The sequence below is a fragment of the Clytia hemisphaerica genome, unplaced genomic scaffold (assembly GCF_902728285.1).
Source record: "Clytia hemisphaerica strain Z4C2 unplaced genomic scaffold, Clytia hemisphaerica genome assembly, whole genome shotgun sequence".
NCBI classification, from domain to species: Eukaryota; Metazoa; Cnidaria; class Hydrozoa; order Leptothecata; family Clytiidae; genus Clytia; species Clytia hemisphaerica.
In genome coordinates, this window is record NW_027103372.1 from 13573 (window position 1) to 35424 (window position 21852).

Below are 21852 nucleotides of genomic sequence, written 5' to 3' on the forward strand. Positions count from 1 at the left end.
AGAAAAACCAAATTGAAATCAAATGTTTTTATATATCTTTTAGGCGTGTTGCTGTCCGTCAAGATACATTCAGTGCAGCAGCAATCTCATTGAATATGGCTGAGAAAGTGCATCCTTTAATTTGGACTGTTAATAACTTGCCTTTTGATTCTCAGAGTTTATGTGCCATGCAGAAGCCTCTAGGTTTGTTGAAATAAAAATTATTTTGATTAATGCTTCAGAAATCTGGTCTTTCTAGATGAAGTTAAGACATTTACAACGAAGCCTGGAAGCCATACATTGTTACCTTTTTAAATCAGATGATTTATTTGGCATAGTGTAAACTCATTTTCATCTTCTCTGCATTCTTATTTTGTCTTTTCTTGTTATTTAGGAGGTGTTCTTGTGTTTTGCTGTAATTCCTTGATCTACTTAAATCAAAGCACACCACCGTATGGTGTTTCGTTAAACAGCATGACCGATGGTAGTACCATGTTCCCTCTTGGTATGAACACTTTTTCTATATTCCCTAGTCTGGTAGTTTGTTTCCTGACCTCTGCTGCAGTATTCAGGCATATTTCCAGGGGTTTTTCTGCTACCGGATAACGGTAGTAGAAACTGAATCTTTAATTGAGTTTTGGAACTCAATCTTTATGAAAAATAAAATTAGCTATTGAAAAAAGTAAATGAGTGAAAAATGTCTTCAAATTATTTGATATTATAGCACTTAATTCCGCAAAAAGGCATAATTTTCTTGGAGTTTTTCCCCATACACCACACTAGGACTGTCCTGGACCAGTTGGGCTGTTTACAAGTCCCCAGACCTCCTGTCTGCTTTTTCGAGCCTAAGGCACATTTTGAAACTCAATCTTTTGATTAAAAACGGTAGCAGCTCCAAATCCTGGAAATTTGCCTGAGTTTTAGGCATGCTCAAAAAATGATTGGTAATCGGTTCTGTTCAGAGTCCATATGGATTTTACAATTCCTTCATGCCATGTGGATAGAAATCTGTAGCGGTAGCACATTTTATTCTAACCAGGTGGCGTCACAGGACCATATAAGCACCTTGTCTGATGAAAAATGACAAAATTTAATACCTGTAACTACTTGTGTGAATGGCAATTACTGAAAGTCCCATTATGACATATTTGATTTACATTTTGTTGAGAAATTTGATAAGTGGTTGCAGATTTAAAATTTTAAAATTGTCTTGAATTTCCATCAATTTTTCCAATTTCGATTCCATTATATTTTAGAGCATTGTTTGCAAAATCTTCACAAACTGTACCAATCTGATGAATGTCCAGAACCTTTAATTTAGGGCCTGGCAATCTTGATGTTTTATACATGATAATTATTATGAAATATACATTGGCATGAGTGCGAGTAGATTTTGAGAATGATAGCTTCTCTTTTCTTATAGACAACCAACCTGGAACAGTAATAACCCTTGCAGAAGTATCATTTGGCATACTTGGGTACAACCAAATCATTCTCTCCTTGAAAGGAGGCGAAATGTAAGTTTTTCTTGTCCTGAAACTATTAATAGAAGGCCCAGTTTGTCAATATTTTAATTTTTCGGCCTCCTGGACCTTATCGTGATCCGCTCACGTTTATAAATTTTTAAAGTATTTTCAATAGAAGAGTCCCTTGATTTGATTCTAATAGCCAGATTTTTGCCAAAATTTCCGCCAAAATTTCCAGCTTCAGCCTTTAGGCCAACCCCCTATTTATAAGGCACCTGAGAGTAGCTACATACTTCGACGAGCTCTTCATTGTCGACTTAAATATTTCAAACTTTTCATCAAAGTCATGATCTAGAAACAAGTTGTATAATGTTTCTTTTTCATTTAATAAGCAATTTTATAACTTTCTTTTCTTTTCAGCTATATTTTGACTTTGATCACCGACGGCCTTCGAAACATTCAAAGCTTTCACTTTGATAAAGCTGCTGGCAGTGTGTTAGCTTCTTGTGTATGTGCTTTAATTTCAGCATCTATATTCTTTTATCACTCAGCTTTTTTATCTATTCAACTCCTTTGTCAATGACAGTTAGTCTTGATTTTACATACTTTTTGATGGTGGACTATTCTTTCTGTTACTTCCAACCAAAGCTTATGAATAGAAAACATGAAATAATGTGTGTTTCTTTCTTAGGTCTGTACTCTTCATGAAGGCCATGTTTTCATTGGTTCAAGACTCGGAAATTCATTGCTTCTCAGATACAAAGAAAAAAAATCAGGTTATTTATTCATTACCGTATCAACTTCTTTTGTTGTCATACAAAATCAGTTGGTTGGTTGGTTGGTCGAGGCATTGTCTATAATTGTTTCATATTCGTCAAATTATATTTTATTATATTGAGTCCTATTATTATCTTGAATTTTGTTTATGTAACTTTTTTTGACTTTTCTTTTTTCATCCTTTTTCACAGAAACCCAAATCAATCCTTCTAAGGTAAGATTTTGTCTGCTGATTGGCTGCAAGTGATGTATTGTGTAAATAAACCAGTAAACTCTTTGTGAAGTCATTTTAGTGGTTCAAATTATGAATAGGAATTTATTATCATTGTAGGATTATTAGTTTGAGAATGTTCATTCTGTTTTATTGTCATAGTTAGTGTAAATTTTACATTGCAAATTTTCATCCTCTCGTACAATAAACCTGTACAGTCGACTCTCTAATTCGATTTGCAAGGGATTAAGCTTTCTTCAAATAAGAGGGGTATTCGAATTAAAGAGAGCTATTCGAATTAGAGAGAGTTATTCGAATTAGAGAGAGCTATTCGAATTAGAGAGAGCTTTCATATTCTTTATAGAAAGGAGATGCTCCTCAACGCAAGAAACGAAAGGCTGGTGACCAGTGTAAGAATTATTCCCAAATCTTTAAAACATTTTACCAACTTTAAAATGGAGTATTAATTTGATGCCTCACCAGAATGCTGTACAAGTTTTTTTCACATTGAATTACCATGGACGCGGAGCAAGATTTGTCAGAAAGAGGAAAAGAAAAACATTTTTGTGTTTACTCAACACAAATAGGGAGACATCATCCTGATACCGTCACATATCTCATTATATGTTTGATATGAAACGGGAACACTTATAAAAATAAAACCTTCAACTTCCATTTTTGTGATTTTCTTGAATTGCTTTTCACTTTAATGAAGCATACTTTTAGAAATACCCCCCTAATAGTAGGGGGCCATTCTTTAGGACCCGTGACAACAATTTCCTGAGTGGAATTTGTTTTGCTCATTCGAAAGAAGAATGTATTTAGAAACTTTTTTGAGAGGGAGTAAAAAACGATATAGAGGACTTTTGAGCGGATATGGTCGATTTCTCAACGTAACTCGAGAAAAACGGTGCCAAAGTGACGTTTTCTCAATGTTTGACGTTAATTTTCTCGAGTTAGGTTGAGAAATCGACCATATCCGTTTAACAGTCCTCAATATCGTTTTTCGAGAGCTTTCCAATGGTATAAGTGGTTTTGTGTTTTAGCGACTTTGAAATTTCGTCAAATTTCGGGCCCCAAGGGTTTTTGCTTGTGACGTCAGTCTTTTCCCCATAAAAAAAATTGCTGGACCTAATTAATTTACTCCCTCTCAAAAAAGTTTCTAAATACATTCTTCTTTCGAATGAGCAAAAAATATTCCACTCCGGAAATTGTTGTCACGGGTCCTAAAGAATAGCCCCCTACTATAACATAAAAAATCTCGACAAACAATTATAAGTAAATAGATTTTGATTATCTTGTTTTTCAGTCGATGAAGAAGATTTGGAATTATTTGGTAAATCAAGCAGTGTAGTTACAAGTCATCACGTGGTCACATACCTATTTGATGTAAGTTCATCCATTCATCCTTAGTTATTTTTGCCCAAATATTTGTCTTTTCCAGATTCAATAATTTAGAATTATAATTTTTGCAAGAACCCCAAGTTAAATGAAATAAATTAGGTCAAAAACAGGCTGATTTGCGAAATTTTATCCCCGCAATATTTTTCCATTTCAGCGCATGCGAAAATAAAAACCGCAAAAATTTAATCATTTTTGAAAAAATCTGCTCGTGAATATTAATCCACTTTTAAGAGAAACTCGGCCAGCTGAGATACAATTTCCCTCTTGCAAATAAGAGGGTCTTCGTCAAAAATTTAATCATCAATCGTCAATTCAATCGTCAAAATTCCAAAACCTAGTTGCAACACTGTTATGCTTAAGGCAATCTAAATACTATAGTCATCTTAAATGTATCTATCTACTTCAGTAGAACATAATTCTCTATTGACACTTAAATCTTTATCGAAAATTTCTCCAGGTATCCGACAGTATCATGAATATTGGTCCCATCACTAGATGTGCGGTCGGTGAACCAGGTTTTGTATCCGAAGAATTCTCAAGTGCTGCTCAAAACAACTTGGAGTTAGTTTGTTGTTCTGGATATGGTAAAAATGGCTCGCTAACTATTTTGCAGGTGAGCGAGTTGAAAGAAAATTAGTCTTTAAAAGTTTCACTAAACAAATGTCGAATATGTCTTGGGTTCGTAATTGTTTTCGAAATATCCTGAGGTGGAGACCAGGCTGGGTAACTTCCTATAGACAAATAATAAACACTCTTACTGATCGAACCTTGTTCTAATCAAACAAAGGTCCGTACTTCCAATTTGTCATGGTTTTTACTAATTTTTGATAAAGGAACTGTACTTGGCCCGCGAGCTTCTTCTTTTACCAAAACCAATTTAAATTTGATAACTTGTTTTCAGCTAAACTATAGTTTACACAAAGGCTCTAGTAAAGTATATTTTTTTCAACATGTTTTTAGCGAAGTTTAAAGCCACAAGTGGTCTCAACATTCGAGCTACCTGGTTGTCTGGACATGTTTACTGTCTTCTCTGAAAGTATCGTAAGTAACTTTGTCTAAAGGATTGAATCCGAGTCTACCAGGGTGATTGGGGCACCTTGACCTCGTAGAGAAAATAGATTTTCTGGCATTTTATGCTTAAAGTCCCAATTATTTTGTGCCATCTATAATGGCAATTTGAGCTATGTTGCGAGTTTCACCAGACGAAGCTGCTTCTATCTGTAAAGAAAACATCGATGCAAAAACTTGAACCACTTCACACCATGTGACCATAATGATAAAAAAGGTTGGATGTACTTCAAAGACCATTTAGTTGTACCAAGCTTTAGCAATTCATCATATGCAGCAATGTCTTCTGGACATTACATCAAAGATCCAACACCTAATTGGTTACAAGTGACGTAAAATTATTCATTACGTCACTTGCAACCAATTAGCTTTTGGGTCCGTGATGTAATGTAAGAAGACATTACAATGGTTCATACCATAATATCACGTGTTTTGATAATTTCAGGATGGCTACATCAGTCCGAAAGACAAACAGCATGCATTTTTAATCTTATCTCGTGAAGACTCTACAATGGTATGAATTATTTTGAAAATTGTTTAAAATAAGTGACACGTATGCTTCTTAGGCTAAATTAGTTGTTCGCATATACCAACAGCTCTATGTTTTAGTGGACTCGTTTCCTTATTATGCTTTTTAAGCTTAAAATAGATAAAAAATTGAGAAAAATTATAACCGAAGAAAAAATTGAACAGCATATGATTCTTAAAGAATTTTTAAAACTTTACAAATTAGAGACCTCATCTGTGGTTTTATTACCGAGTTTATGTATGTGTGTTTTTCAGCGACGGAGACGGTAAGGTTCTAATTTGAGTAGATCCTGACCAGCTGAGGACGACGGTAAATCAGCACTTTTACCGTCCTCGATTTTGCGGGGCGGAATTGTGGGTTTTTCCAAATCGCTTCAGTCACTCTACCGTCCTCAAAAGTGCAAACATAAACTCGCTATTAATCCGGTCAGGGCGGGTAGCATCAGAAGTCAATAGAAACCTAGACTAAAATTATTGGTGAAGTCATTTATATTATGATTGTTTTTTTCAGGTTTTGAAGACCGGTGACGAAATTACTGAAGTGGACACTTCCGGTTTCAACGTTCAAGAACCGACCGTTTACGCGTGCAACGTCTCCAACAATCAATATATTATTCAGTTCTGTCCTAAATGTATCTATTTGATGGAAGGTATTAAAAATAATAGTTATTTGGTTACTGATAGATGAATATTAGAACGTGAATATTTCTTCTTAATTTTTTTAAAAGCATTACTGGCCTCATCTTCACCTTTACTGAATGGTAAAACCACACTAATGGTAAGAGGTTTTCTCATTCTCAGCGATTACTTCACCAAAAACCCTTTTACAGCGTAGAAAAAAAAGCCGTGACGTCTAGTATAGGCTAAGATTTTCTAGAAAATGTTCAAGGTGGAAATAAAAGCGAAATAATGATCTGTTTCGTAAAATAGTAGATATCTTTACAAACACAATTATAAAAACTTGCTCACATGCCTACAAATTTTACTAACTTTTTTTCGAAAAAGCAAATTCCGTTCAGTCATTCTAAAATCATACAGCCGTTTCCCGCAATATTTTGTTTAAAATGATTTTTTTGGGACAAGCTGAAGTTTATACAAGCTTTTATGTAATTTGGTTGGTCGTTAACCTGTAATAAAAAAAATTTATTACTTTTTCTAAAGAACGCGTCATTCTATAATTTCAAATGACCAATTAGTGAAGTATCATATAGAAACTCCAGCTCATCCCGATTTTTTTAGTGATGAGTTTAAAACAATGATCAAAAGATGCAAAAAAATCGATTTTAAACAATATTTTCAATTCTCCCTTGGATTATGTTCAGGTGCCACCAAGATTACAGAGATAGTGTTGGACGAGGACGATCCATCGATCATCTCCGCTTCATCGCAAGATCCACACACTGTCATCCTGTTGTCCGATAATACTGTCCGCTATTTGGAATTGGTCCGAGATTTTGAGAAACCTTCTCTGAAGTTGAGCTATCCGAAATCTATGCAACTTACAAAAGTAAGTATATACTATGTCACAAATTTCATATGGTTGAAACAAAAAGTGACCTTTCTTTTTTTGCGAGGACGAGTTTGTTTTTTTTTGTTACAGAATTTCAAGCCTTTGGCTCTCTTGTTTCAGTTACAATATTTCAGGACTTTCCTTATGCTGTGTACTATCCTTTTCTTTTTCAAATCAAATTCTGAAGAAGTTTTATAACATATTTTGTTATGACTTCATATTTTGATTTTTGAAAATTTCATGGTAATCTTAAGAACTATGTATCTATCGGGGTTGAGAAACTGTGTCCAGGGTATGTATAAAGGTCAGTGGTCGAACAGCACAGCACAGTTATAGTTATAATGTTTTTCTCACTTATGACAATTTTGAAACGATAATCATTATTTAGGAACTTCAGGTGTCGAACATCACCTTACACAAAGATGACACCACCTTCTTCAACCTTTCGAACACTGGCTCACAACAATCTTTCGGAAGGAAAGTACAACGCCTCGCCTCCGTCACTCCCATGTTAAACACTGAAATCAAACTTAGTGAACGAAAACGGTATGCTTTTTATTTTGGTTGTAGTGGTTTTGTAGTTGTAATTGTAGCTCAAAATTCGTGCTAAGGGACTACTTATACAGGCCATCTTCATTATACCAGACCACTTATCAAAGCATCTATCATGAATCACTATATCGCTTTGACCCGAGCACCAAATTTTTTAGCACCAACATTATTAGTAGCCTTCCAGTTTTTTTTTTTTTTTTTTTTTTCTGAACGACGCATTAGCCGAGGATTGGTGCCGAAAACGCTGGATGCACTTTACATGGATTCAGGGTTAGGGACCAGTGAAACAGTTTTTCTTAATCTAAAAATTAGACTTCTTTTAATTCACGCAGCTCAATGACTGTACAGGAAGAAGAAGATATGCTTTATGGCAATTCTGCTTCCACCGCACAACAAGCTGACCATTTTCTAAACAATGACAGGTAATGTTTGATATTCTTGATTTATATTAAGCTTTTCAACTCAAATTTTAAGCGCGCAACTTTGTGTCAATGTATTATAAAAATTTCAAAATAGTAGACAAGACAAGATCTGTGTACCGCCGTCCTCGCTGTCCGTGGCTCAATGAACGTGTTTGCGGGATTAGAGTTTTTCATACAAGATAAGGAATGGAAAAAATGAAAAACGAGCTTGATAATTTTCTTTAAAATGCTTTATTTAATCATCGTTGAAAATATAAGAAAGTTTTAAACTGTCACCATTTGCTTAAATCGACTAGTCGCTACATTTTTTCGATTGCGGCTTTCTTACACGAATTTGCCGAACGTGTTATCGTTTGTACCGTAGATATCAGTCGGTAGTGTTAAATTGTATTTCGTTTTCATTCCAGGTCGAATACACAATCGAGATCAACGAAACGGAATTTCACGTATTGGTGCGTCTTAACAACCGTCGATGGGGCCTTGGTAATTTACAGCTTACCAGATTTCACCGAGGTCTTTTGTTGTCAGAATTTCTCCAATGCACCCAAACTATTATTGGATCATGATAGTCTTCAAAGTTCTTCCGGTGCAAGGTTTGTTACAGTTTTCGTAAACCAGGTTTTAGTAGTTCGAAAGTTTGCTTTGTTGATCGTTTGTTGATTTGTTTCACCATGAGTAGTCAAATTCTTTTTGTCCCCCGACAATCTTGAATTGCAAAATAAATTAGTTTACTTTGCTTGTTTCTCAGCGTCAAAAATTTGATAATAACACCAGCTATTTGTTATGATTGATTTTTGTGAACATTTCATAAAAATAGTTTTAGTTTGTAAAACTCTAATAATGCCTTTCAGCTATCTTTACTTGTGTCCTAATTTAGTCGTAAAATATTAAGAATTTTATGGACTTTTCATCAAATGTTACATTATTTTTTATTCTTCTTAGAATGGGGGAGGAAGACCGAATCAAAGAAATCTTAATGATCAGTCGTAACGACAAAGGTGGTAATCCAATACTGATGGCTATCATGGAACAAGATCTTATCATCTTCGAATGTTTCGCTACTAATAACCAACATTCATACAATAATCGGTTACCAGTACGATTCAAGAGGGTGCGTAACATGACTATTATTAGGTTTTTCTTTTGGTGAAAGTTCGTTATAACAGCCAGTCTTCAAACTTCTTTCGTCTCAGCTTACTGGAGTAAAAATGAAGGGATGTTTCCGTCTCAAAATTCTGTGTAATTTACCGAAATTTCAAGATTATGTGCCAAATTACCATGAAAAATCCGTTTTCCGTCTTAGACTCAGACGAAGAACTTTGGTTTAGCTACTGAACGGAATTCTATGTTTGATTTAAGACAATCTGATACAATACTAATGGCATTTGGCATTTATATTTTTATAGACTATGTTTTTAGTTGCCTGAAGATTGTCATAAAAGTGGCATGAAACTGCCAGTAGCAGAATAAAAAAGTGTCTTTTCTTTCTGACTGACTATTTTTATAGACTAGAAACTTACAGCTGACTGAACTTTACTTTATCATAATTTAACTTCTACGTGCCTTAAAATTGTTTTGATTCTCATGGGTCACCATGAAGTTGTAATAATGTTTACCGCTATGAACAAAATTTCGTCGCAAAGGTCTGAATGTACAAAAACTACAATATTTGTTACTACGCTAGTTGTCAACTATTTTCATATTTTTAATCATCAAAAAATTTTCTGATATCAATAAAGTTTTTAAATGTTGTTTACACCAAAATGGACTCAAAATTCACCAGCTCATTCACCAGTTTTTGCAAGAGTTGTAAAATACACATTTTTTGAGTTTTGACATTCAGTCTAAAATTTTATTTTAACCATCCTCCAATTTAGTTGGAGAACAACGTACTGATGCGCGTCAAGGAAGAATCAAAACTCGCCGAAATGGCTGAGAAGAAAACAACAAAAAAAGATTTCAAGATTCGTCAAATGAAACCTATCGATCAGCAATCTTCAGTTGGCAAAGGGGTAAACATGGCTATTACTTATTTATTTTGAGCAGAACAGCATTTCCTAAGTTTCTTGAAGATATTCATTTAATTTGTTTAATTCTTTACTGGAATCTTTTCAGGTTTCAAGAATAATTCTAAAATTGAAGTCTCAATTTTAGAAGTCTCTTTGAAGTCTCAATTTTAGAAGTCTCTTTTAAACACCTTGTTACTTAACCAAATGAAGTGTGTATCCGTTCTGGAAAGCTCATTTTGTCATACTTAATAGTTTTGGTATTAGCTCATGTTGCGCGCAGGGAAGGTCAAGGTGATTTTATGCGAACCCCGGCTTATAATCTATAGCGTATTTCGTTGCATTTTTGTTTTACTTTAGGTTTTCATTTGTGGTTCGTACCCACATTGGGTTTTCATTACTGAACACGGGCATGTTACAGCTCATCCGATGTCGGTGGACGGAGCTATCTTATCTTTTGCACAGTTTAACAATGTCAATTGTCCCGATGGCTTCTTATACTTTAATAAACAGGTAAAGCGAGAGTATTAGTTATTTTTACGATTTGTACGAGTTATTTTTTTGTCATATTGTTAATAATCTTTAACATTACTCTCTCGGCCTACTCCTGTTTATTTAGAAGACATTTTGTCCTTATAAGAACTATTACCTGCAATCGTGATCAAGGTCTACCCACAATCTAATATCCGAGCAGATCCTGATGAATCTGCATACGACGTGCAGTCTAAAAGCTGTTGCTCCTTAAGTGAGCTTGCCATGTTTGATGATATTGACATTCAGATTTTGGGTGAATACTATGACTAATCACACCAAATCAAACGTTTATCAAACCTCACATTAGAGCGGTTTGAATGATTTGACTGAGGAAGCTTGTCAGACACCAGTAGAGAGTAGTAGAGTAAACCTTGGTTTTAAATAAATTTTCTGTTTTGAAGTAACCGATAATCGAGCCTCGCCCACTATTTTTAATGAATTCCGAATTTGTACATTACATGCTATTGGTGAAAAGAAACAATTTATGGCAGCACTAAATTTCAGATTGAAGCTTTATTATATACTGCCTAGTATCTACTTTTAAGCACTGGTCATGTGATGTTTTTTTTTTTTTTTCAAGTGTTCTTTTTCTTTTTTTCAGGAAGAGCTACGAATATGTGTTTTACCAGGTCATCTTTCATACGATTGCGCATGGCCAGCACGTAAAATTCCCTTGAGAATGACACCCTACCAAATCACATATGATCCAGAAAATAAGGTACTTAATAGTAGTTTCATATTAACATTTCAAGATTTGACTGAAGGCATTATTTTTCATTTCGTCATTTGATGTTTTTGTTCATGGTTTGATTATTAAAACCGTACCTGCATCTTTCTATTTTTAGTAGGAACCCACCTTGGTACGAGGGGAGGGGGGGGGCTTCAGGCTTCTCTTAAGAGTATTTGGTACTTTACAGACCAGTCTGTAAAATACACGTTCGCCAGTGGTGGATATTAACCATCTAAGACAAAAAATATTTCAGTTTGATCGCCTGCGTGGTTGTTATTTTACAGAACGGTCCGTTTTTTACGTAATGTTCACTTTCAGTATAACCACTGGTCCGATTTTGCTGAAATTTTGGCTGCAAAATTGCCAAAGCTGCCATTCCATAGATATGGTGACCTAGGCTAATTTAGATAAAAATAGGCAATTTTAGGCCGGCCTTTGAAGCAAAAAATTGATCCTGTGCCGCAAAAATACATGTCACGTTCCTAAAAATTAAAAAAAGGTAATAATGTAAAAAAAAATTTTCACATAAAAGCAGCTCAGCCAAATTTTTGATTTAAAAGTCAAAGACTCAAAACTTTGCATTCAAAGAAGCTAAATCAAAGCCTTCCTTTTATTAAAAGTTTTTAAACTAAAACTTGAATTTAAAAAATCAAAAACTTTCAATTTAAAAAGTCCTTGAGAAGAGGAAAGGGAGATGAAAAGAAAAATACATTTTCATATCTAGTCTTCTTAGAATCCAAAATTGCTAAACCTAAATCAAAATTTAAAAATCTTAGACTTTGTTTAAAAACTTTACATTCCAGAAAGCAAAGAAGGTCACGATTATGTAAGAGAAAGAGAAAAAGAAATGGATAATATTTTCACATAAAGCCTTCGTAAAATGCAATGTTTAAAAGTCAAAATCTGAATTCAAAAAGCAGATTTTTTCTGTTCAACTTTGCATTCCGAAAAGCTATAAAAAGCCTTCAATTAGGACAAAAAGATTAGATAAGAAAAGACGTCATCAAATCAAGTCTTCATAGAATCCAAAGTTTCTAAACCCAAATTTTTTTTTTTAATCAAATTTGGCCTCAAAACTTTGCATTCCAGGAAATAAACAAAAAAGATCATATGATAATGAGAAACAAGAGGAAAAGAAAGACGATGTTTTCACATCAAGCCTCGTGAGAAAGTTTTCAAACCGAAACTTTGATTTAAAAAATCCAAGACTTGGTCTCAAAAACTTGCATTCCAGGAAGCTAAAAAATCAGTAAAAGGTAATGAATATGAAATAAAATAAAATAATATTTTCACATCAAGCCTTCTTAGAATCGAAAGCTTCTCAATCAAGCTCTTGATATATAATATCAAAGGCTTGGTCTCAAAACCTTTCATTCCAGGAAGCTAAAAAACAATGAGAAAGAAAAATGAAAATAAGGATTTTTTTGCACATCAAACCTTCCTAGAATCCAAAGTTTCTCAACAAAATTCGAAATTTGAAAATCAAAAACTTCATCTCGAAACTTTGCTTTCTAGAAATCTAAAAGGTCGCTAAAAAGACACTGAAAAGAAGGATAGATAATACTAATTGATTTCTCCACATCGAGCCTTTGTAAAATCCAATGTCTTACAAGCTCCGGTCGCTTTAATAGAAGAAGTTAAAGACGAGGAAGAAAAATGATGATTTCACATCAAGCTTTCGTAAAATGCAATGTTTAAAAGTCAAAATCTGTTTATAAAAGCAGATTTTTTCTGTTCAACTTTGCATTTCAAGAAGCTAAAAAGTCAGATCTTCACATCAAGCCTTCTTAGAATCGAAAGCTTCTCAATCAAGCTCTTGATATATAATATCAAAGGCTTGGTCTCAAAACCTTTCATTCCAGGAAGCTAAAAAAACAATGAGAAAGAAAAATGAAAATAAGGATTTTTTTGCACATCAAACCTTCCTAGAATCCAAAGTTTCTCAACAAAATTCGAAATTTGAAAATCAAAAACTTCATCTCGAAACTTTGCTTTCTAGAAATCTAAAAGGTTGCTAAAAAGACACTGAAAAGAAGGATAGATAATACTAATTGATTTCTCCACATCGAGCCTTTGTAAGATCCAATGTCTTACAAGCTCCGGTCAATTTAGAAGAAGTTAAAGACGAGGAAGAAAAATGATGATTTCACATCAAGCCTTCGTAAAATGCAATGTTTAAAAGTCAAAATCTGTTTACAAAAGCAGATTTTTTCTGTTCAACTTTGCATTTCAAGAAGCTAAAAAGCCCTCAACTAGGAAAAAAAGATTAGATAAGAAAAGACGTCATCTAAATCAAGCCATCATAGAATCCAATGTTTCTTTAACCAAAATCTTGATTTAAATCTGAATTATTTAGCCTCGGAACTTAGTATTCCAGGAAGTTAGAAATGCATCAATTAGGAGAAAGAAAGATTAGATAAGAAAAGACGTCATCAAATCAAGCCATCATCGAATCCAAAGTCTCTTAACCAAAATCTTGATTTAAAAAATCAAAATTTAGCCTCAAAACTTTGCATTCCAGGAATTTTTTAAACTAAAAAAGATCACGATAAGTGAGAAATAAAAGGAAAAGAAAGATGATATTTTCACATCAAGTCTTCATATAATCCAAAGTTTCTCAACCAAAATCCTGATTTAAAAAATCTGAATTTAGCCTCGAAACTTTACATTCTAGGATTTAAACTAAAAAAGATCACGATAAGTGAGAAATAAAATGAAAACAAAGATGATGTTTTCACATCAAGTCTTTATAGAATCCAAAGTTTTTAAACCGTAATCTTGATTTAAGATATCAAAGACTTGGTCTCAAAAACTTGCATTCCAGAAAGCTAAAAAAACGATGAAAATGAAAAATGAAAATATAAGGGTTTTCGTAGAATCCAGAAATTCGCACCAAGGCTTCGTAGTTAATTAAGTTTCTAAACCAATATTTGATTTTGAAAACTGAATAACTTGGCATGGATTTTGCATCTCAGGCAGCCGAAAAGGCATTGACAAAAAGAAAGAAAAAGATGTAAGAAAATTATATTTTCATATCAAGCCTTCGTAGAATGTAATGTGGAACAGACAATCTGATTTTTAAAAGAAGATTTTTTCTGTTCAACTTTGCATTCCAGAGAGCTTTAAAAGTTCTCAATAACGAGAAAGAATGACTTTATAAGAAATGATATTTTAACATGAAGCCTTCAAAGAATGTAATGCTCTTTAAGCAAGAACCTTGCTTCAAAAATCAAAGACTTGGCTATAAAACTTTGCAATCCAGAAAGCTAAAAGTCCTCTATAATGAAAAGAAATTATGTTTTTTGTCAAGCTTTCATAGAATGCTATGGTACAAGCCAAGAATCTGATTTTGAAAATCAAAGACTTGGTTACAAAGCATGAACCGAGAAAGCAAAAAAGAAGTTGAATTTTATTCACTTCGTAGAATCCAAAGTTTCTGAACCAAAATCTGAATTTAAAAAGTCAGAAAACTTGCATTCCAGGAAGCTGAAAAGAATCTTGAAAATAGGAAAGAAAGACGGAAGAATATACTGTTTAAACGTCAAACCTGCTCAGAAATCAATTCACTATGCAAATGTCTGATTTTGAAAACCGAAAAACTTGGTATGAAAATTTTGCATTTCTTTCCGGCAGCTAAAAAACAAACCTTGACAAAAAGAATCAAAAATGGAAAACGATGTTTTTACGAGCCTTCGTAGAACGCAATGCCAAAAAGTCAAAATCTGATTTTAAAGAGCAGATTTTTTCCGCTCAACTTTGCATTCCAGGGAGTTGAAAAGTCCTAAATTCAAGAAAGAAAGACTGGATAGGGAATCACAATTTTAGCCAAGCCTTCTTAGAATCTAATGTTTTGAAGCCAAGAATCTGATTTCAAAAGTCATAGACTTGGTGATAAAACTTTGCATTCCATAAAGCTAAAAAAGAAGTCTAAGTAAAGAAAATAATTATTTACTTGAAGACTTCGTAGAATCCAAAGTTAATGAACCAAAATTTGAATTTAAAAAGCATTGGTCAAATAACTTTGCATTCCAGGAAGCGTTTGAATATCCTCAATAAGGAGAAATGACTTGTTAGGAAATTATATTTTGACATATCTAACCCTCGTAGAATTCAATGCTCTATATCCAGTAGTATGGTTGGGTCGACCAAAATTCGGGCAAAGTTGGGAGGCAATTTTAGAAGATTTTGATTTTTGCACCCCCTATCGAAAGTGAACATCTTTGAAAAAATGACGTGAGCGAAGTGAACACGAATTTTTTTGAGTAATTTCTCTCTTTTTGGTCGAAAACTGTCAATTCTAAGATGTAAAAAAAGCAAAGGAGCGCCAAAATTAATAATGAGAGGTGTCCTTTTGCGCCCTTTTCATTTCGGCTTCCCCAAAAAAATCGGCCGCACCCTGCAACCACGCTACTGTCTATAACCAAGAATCTGATTTCAAAAATCAAAGACTCGATTATTAAACCTTGTATTCAAAAAATGCTAAAAAATCCTTTCTTATCTAAAGAAATAATGTTTTCACATTTAAGTAGCCCTCGTAAATCCAAAGCTTCAAAACAAAACATTTGATTTCAAAAGTCAAAGATGTCGTTATCAAGCTATGCATTCTTGGAAGCTAAAAAAACTGATTAAGAAGGAAAAAAGATTAAAAATCAAAAACTTCATCTTGAAACTTTGCTTTCTAGAAATCTAAAAGGCCGCTAATAAAGAAGGATTGATAAAATTTTTTGATTTCTCCACATCGAGCCTTTAGTAGAATCGAATGTCTTTAAAGATCTGGTCGCTTTAAAAGAAGCTGAAAATAAGGAAGAAAAATAATGTTTGTGCAAACTTTCGTAAAATGCAATGTTATAAAGACAAAGTCGGATTTCAAAGAGCATATTTTTTCTGTTCAACTTTGCATTCCAGGAAGCTACAAAGCCCTCAATTAGGACAAAAAGATTAGATAAGAAATGACGTCATCCAAATCAAGCCATCATAGAATCCAAAGCTTCTTAACCAAAATCTTGATTTAAAAAATCAAAATTTAGCCTCAAAACTTTGCATTCCAGGAAATAAACTAAAAAAGACCATGATAAATGAGAAACAAAAGGAAAAGAAAGATGACGTTTTCACATCAAGTCTTTATAGAATCCAAAGTTTTTAAACCGAAATCTTGATTTAAAAAATCAAAGACTTGGTCTCAAAAACTTGCATTCCAGGAAGCTAAAAAGTCAGATCTTCGCACCAAGTCTTCTTAGAATCGAAAGCTTCTCAATCAAGCTCTAGATTTATAATATCAAAGGCTTGGTCTCAAAACCTTTCATTCCCGGAAGCTACAATGCAATGTTAAAAAGACAAAATCGACTTTCAAAAACCAGATTTTTTCTGTTCAACTTTGCATTCCAGGAAGTTAGAAATGCATCAATTAGGAGAAAGAAAGATTAGATAAGAAAAGACGTCATCAAATCCAGCCATCATCAAAATCAAAATTTAGCCTCAAAACTTTGCATTCCAGGAATTAAACTAAGAAAGATCATATGATAATGAGAAACAAAAGGAAAAGAAAGACGACGTTTTCACATCAAGTCTTCGTAGAATCCAAAGTTTTTAAACCGAAATCTTGATTTAAGATATCAAAGACTTTGTCTCAAAAACTTGCATTCCAGAAAGCTAAAAAAACGATGAAAATGAAAACTGAAAATATGAGGATTTTTCGTAGAATCCAGAAATTTACACCAAGAATTCGTAGTTAATTAAGTTTCTAAACCAATATTTGATTTTGAAAGCTGAAAAACTTGGCATGAATTTTGCATCTCAGGCATTGACAAAGAGAAAGAAAAAGATGTAAGAAAATGATATTTTCATAATATCAAGCCTTCGTAGAATGTATGTTAAAACAAACAATCTGATTTTTAAAAGAAGATTTTTCTGTTTAACTCTGCATTCCAGAGACCTTAAAAGACCTCAATAATGAGAATGAATGACTTTATAAGAAATGATATTTAGCGTCAAGCCTTCTTAGAATGCAATGCTCTATAAGCAACAGCCTTATTTCAAAAATCAAGGAATTGGTTATAAAACTTTGCAATCCAAGAAGCTAAAAAGTCTTGTATAAGAGGAAAAGATTGGAAAATAATTTGTTTTTTTTGTCAAGCTATCATGAAACGCAATGCTATATAAAGCCAATAGTCTGATTTAGACTCGTAGATTCACTTCGTAGAATCCAAGTTTCTGAACCAAAAAAATCAGAAAGAAAGACGGAATAATATACTGTTTAAACGTCAAACCTGCTTAGAAATCAATTCTCTAGGCAAATGTCTGATTTTGAAAACCGAAAATTTTGCATTTCTTTCCGGCAGCTAAAAAGCAAACCTTGACAAAAAGAATCAAAAATGGAAAACGATGTTTTTACGAGCCTTCGTAGAACGCAATGCCAAAAAGTCAAAATCTGATTTTAATGAGCAGATTTTTTCTGCTCGACTTTGCTTTCCAGGGAAGTTGAAAAGTCCTAAATTCAAAAAAGAAAGCTTGGATAGGGAATCATTTTAGTCAAGCCTTCTTAGAACCTAATGTTTTTAAGCCAAGAATCTGATTTCAAAAGTCATAGACTTGGTGATAAAACTTTGCATTCTAGGAAGCTGAAAAGCATTGACATAGAGAAAGAAAGATTGAAGAGTGATGTTTTCACACCGAACCTTCTTAAAATGCAATGTTAAAAAGTCAAAATCTGATTTTAAAGAACAGATTTTTTCTGCTCAACTTTGCATTCCAGGGAGTTAAAACGCCCTCTATGAAAAAGAGAAGCAATGGAAATAAAATCACATTTTCAAGTCAATCCTTCTTAGAATTCAATGTTTCAAAGCTAAGAATCTTGAATTCTAAAGTCAAAGACTTGCATTCCATAAAGCTAAAATAAGTTTAAAGAAAACTTCGCAGAATCCAAGTTTCTGAAAAATCTGAATATCATTATCATCCTTCGATCTAGGTCTTTGAAGACCTTTGAATACAATAACCCTCCCTCCACAGCTCACGGTCGACCATCGCCGTCTCCGATTCCCCTAACTCAAGCCCTGTTGTTATATCGAATTTAATCTTTGCGTTCCAAAAAGCAAAAAAATCCCTTAGTAAGAAAAACGAAAGATAATGCTCCAATATGATTTTCCTAGGTAGCGCAGACAATGGTCTTCATTTTGATTCAGTTAAAATTTCCGAGTTGAAAAATGTTCTATTTCAATTGTAAAGAAAATATTATTTGACGTCACTTATTTCTTATTCAAGTAACTGATGACGTCATTTAGGACTAATAGTAATAACTTTTTGTAAAATCTGATCAAATTTACTTCATAATAATACAAGTAGAAATTTTACAATTTAGTAATTTCCTCTATCTCTGGCACTTTATATATTGTGCAGTGGTAGAGCATCCAGTTACGGTTGCCAAGGTTGCGAGTTCAGTCCCCGACCGGGTCATACCTAAAGACTTCGGTAAAAAAATGCTACTTGATGTCTCTTTGCTTAATGCAGACTGCTTGATACCTAATTTTGATTGCCCTTCCATTGAGACCACCATGTTCAGATGTTACAGTTTTGTAACGAAACGTTCCGAAACACTGTATGTGAACGTCAAAGTTCAAAATGTCAAAACAAAGAAGACGGTACAAAGTAAAACAGATGGAAACGGTTTCGTTCCACTTTTTATCGGAACGGAAACTATGCTCAGACGTTAAGGTTTCGTATCGCTCTGGTATGGTTTTCATTGCGGATCGAGAGAATTCATATTAGTTCCAGAACGCTTCGGAGCAAGAAAACGGAGCTGTTCCGTTCCGATAAAAAAGGGCGAAACCGTTTCGATCAGTTTTCTTTTGTAGCATCTTCTTTTTTGACGTTTCGGATTTTGACGTTCACACTTGTTTCCGAACCGTTTCGTTTCGGAATGATACAACTTCTGAACATGGTCGGAACTGCGTCCATAATAAATACCATATGTACCGGCGCGATACGAAACTGAGACCGTAACGTCTGAAAACGGTCTGATTCGTTAACCCTTCAAGCATCTCCTTATTATTTTACTAGGGAAAGCATCTTTGGGGGGGGGTAGGGGCTTGAGACCCCCTTGTCCCCTTAAAATCTCAAAATTGACAAGTGCTATGGCTTTGACCAGCGGTAGATATATAATCTAAGATGATTTGCAAAATTTTGGTTCAGTCACCTGTCTGGTTGGTAATTTAGAGACCAAAATGTAAACTTGACTAAATCATGCATAGTTTGCAGAGGGGTATGAACCCCCCTAGGTTTATTTCATCCCCCCCTATATACCCATCCCCCCCTTTTGTAATGAAATCTTATCCCCCCCTTTTTTTTTACAGAAAATCCGTTTCGAAGGAAACTCGCTTTCCCACCTACCAGCAAAATTATCAACAAGAACTTTAAAACACAAACTGTGACAATTTGTATTTGATTAGAAAATTGACCAAAATTTCCAAACCCCCCCCTTTTTTATTTGACCCCCCCCCCTACATTCCCATCCCCCCTAGTTTTTTCGGCAGATCTCGGTACCCCCCCCTACAAAGGCCCTCCAGAAAGTTGGCATCCCCCCCTATTAAAAAGGGGGGGTGCAAACTATGTCATGTAATGACTGATTGACTCGTTTGATTTGACTGAGATTTTTTCCTGAAGGCTTGAACACCTACTAGAACTCAGGAACTACTGGAGCTTTTGGCTTACAATCTTCACCAGTGATATATATATATAGTAATATATATATATATGCTTTGTGTAAGCAAGGAACTTGGTGTAAGCCGAAACCAAGAAAGCAGTCACAATCTAACAGTCAAATTCAACAAATTTGCATTTTTCTAAGAAAATCATGGAAAATCGCTACTAAAACCAACTTAAACCAGCCAACATCCAACCATCGAAAACTGCATTCTCATTAAAACATCTACAATGACGTCCACAAGACAAAAGATAACTCCAAATCCACTTTGCACCACCGCTTCATGTGTAGACGATCGTAATCAAGACAGTTTGGCATGTTCAAAGTGCAACAGACTAGTACATTTTCTTTGTACTAGATTACCACCCTATATGCTACAATGCTTTAAAGATGACAGAAGAACCAGCTTTAAATACGTCCAAACTGCGTTACAGTTTCTAAAGACCTTGCGAATCTCGTTACCTCTGCTGCAACACAACCGTCACAAAAAACCGCCGCAGAATTAGCGAAACTCAAGGAAACTATCAAAGAAAACGAAAAAACAATCAAGAAACTGAAAACAACAGAACAACATCTTCTTGAAATTGTCGAATCCCAGAAACAAGAGCTTACAGAGTTAAAAACTAAACTCTCTAATGATCCAGCCTTGCACACCGTAGAATACGTCGAAAACAAACTAGAAAATAAGCTAGAAGATTTCCGGACGGAAATTCTGTCAACTCTTAAAGAAGAGTGTAAAAGATCATACGCCGCTGCTGTTGTCTCTACCAATTGTGAGACCACCACTCCGAACAACGATATCAAGACTGTTATCAAAGAAGTCCGTGATGAGGAGGCAGCGGAAGAAAGAGATAAAATCAGACGGTCAAAAAACTTGATTATCCACGGCGTTGAAGAGACAACAACAAATGATGCTCCTAAGAAAGATGAGACATGGGTAACATCACTCATTGAAAAGCTCCATGTCAAAGTAGACATAAAACGTATCTCAAGAATTGCCAAATCAACTGATGGGAAAAAGCGCCCACTCATTGTTACTCTAAACAGTGAGGAGGAAAAGGATAGTGTGTTTGGAAATCTTCCAGCATTGAAAGGGATAGAGATGTACAAGGGTGTGAGCGTTTGCGAGGATCTAACTTTAGACCAAAGAAAGAAGTATAAAGAAAAGGCAACTGACGCAAAAACGAAGAACCAGACTGAAAAAGATGGAATTTGGAGAGTAATAGGTTCCGCAAAAAACGGGTTCTGCCTCAAGAAGATAAGTAGAAAATAAGAAGCAAAAACAAAAACAAACACGACAAAAATTAAACATTATGTATACAAACGCAGATCAGCTTACGAAAAAGAAGAAACGAATGAAAAAAATGGAAAAAAGAGCGCTTGATTCAGGACTATGTCGTCAAAGATTACTCCGATCCTTATGAAACGAATTCCTCGAATAAAGTCTGTCGTGGAATTGTCATCCTTATACACAAGTCAATAAAAAACCTTGTTCTTGAAGTGAGACCTACCCATGATTTTCAAGAAGTATGCATGCTAGAGATCAAGTTGGAAGGATCAAACTGTTTACTCTTTGCATGTATGTATAGGAGTCCTACTAATACGAACACATCAACCAGGAATAACATTACATTGAACCTTCTCTTAAAGGAAATTGCGTTCAACAACAAATATACTCACAAATGTATCGTCGGTGATTTCAACTACAAAGACATCAACTGGAAAAACTGGTCCACTCCTCACGACGAAACAAAGGAAGATGAACAATTTCTGGACGCTCTAAGAGACGCCTTTTTCTACCAACACGTTGATGAACCAACCCGAGCTAGAGGGACGGACACACCTTCCCTTATCGATCTGATCCTGACAAACGAAGAACACCAAGTCAATAATCTAACCTACCTAGCCCCCCTTGACAAAAGCGATCATAGTGTTCTCTCATTCACATTTGAATGTTATTTTGAAACCGA

General features: G+C 34.4%; 1 protein-coding gene across 1 annotated transcript in view; it reads left to right on the forward strand.

Annotated features, from left to right (window-relative positions):
- LOC136823203 (cleavage and polyadenylation specificity factor subunit 1-like) overlaps positions 1–21852 on the forward strand; it is a 62825-nt gene that overhangs the window by 2548 nt on the left and 38425 nt on the right. Inside the window, exons 7-26 of the mRNA XM_067079378.1 lie at positions 44–183; positions 374–484; positions 1403–1496; positions 1866–1953; positions 2137–2221; positions 2414–2436; positions 2798–2843; positions 3743–3822; positions 4295–4450; positions 4798–4878; positions 5351–5419; positions 5945–6083; positions 6756–6940; positions 7332–7489; positions 7828–7917; positions 8325–8510; positions 8860–9028; positions 9795–9929; positions 10284–10436; positions 11059–11175. Of these exons, the coding sequence (XP_066935479.1) occupies positions 44–183; positions 374–484; positions 1403–1496; positions 1866–1953; positions 2137–2221; positions 2414–2436; positions 2798–2843; positions 3743–3822; positions 4295–4450; positions 4798–4878; positions 5351–5419; positions 5945–6083; positions 6756–6940; positions 7332–7489; positions 7828–7917; positions 8325–8510; positions 8860–9028; positions 9795–9929; positions 10284–10436; positions 11059–11175 (2305 nt within the window). The remainder of the gene's footprint in view (positions 1–43; positions 184–373; positions 485–1402; positions 1497–1865; positions 1954–2136; positions 2222–2413; positions 2437–2797; positions 2844–3742; positions 3823–4294; positions 4451–4797; positions 4879–5350; positions 5420–5944; positions 6084–6755; positions 6941–7331; positions 7490–7827; positions 7918–8324; positions 8511–8859; positions 9029–9794; positions 9930–10283; positions 10437–11058; positions 11176–21852) is intronic.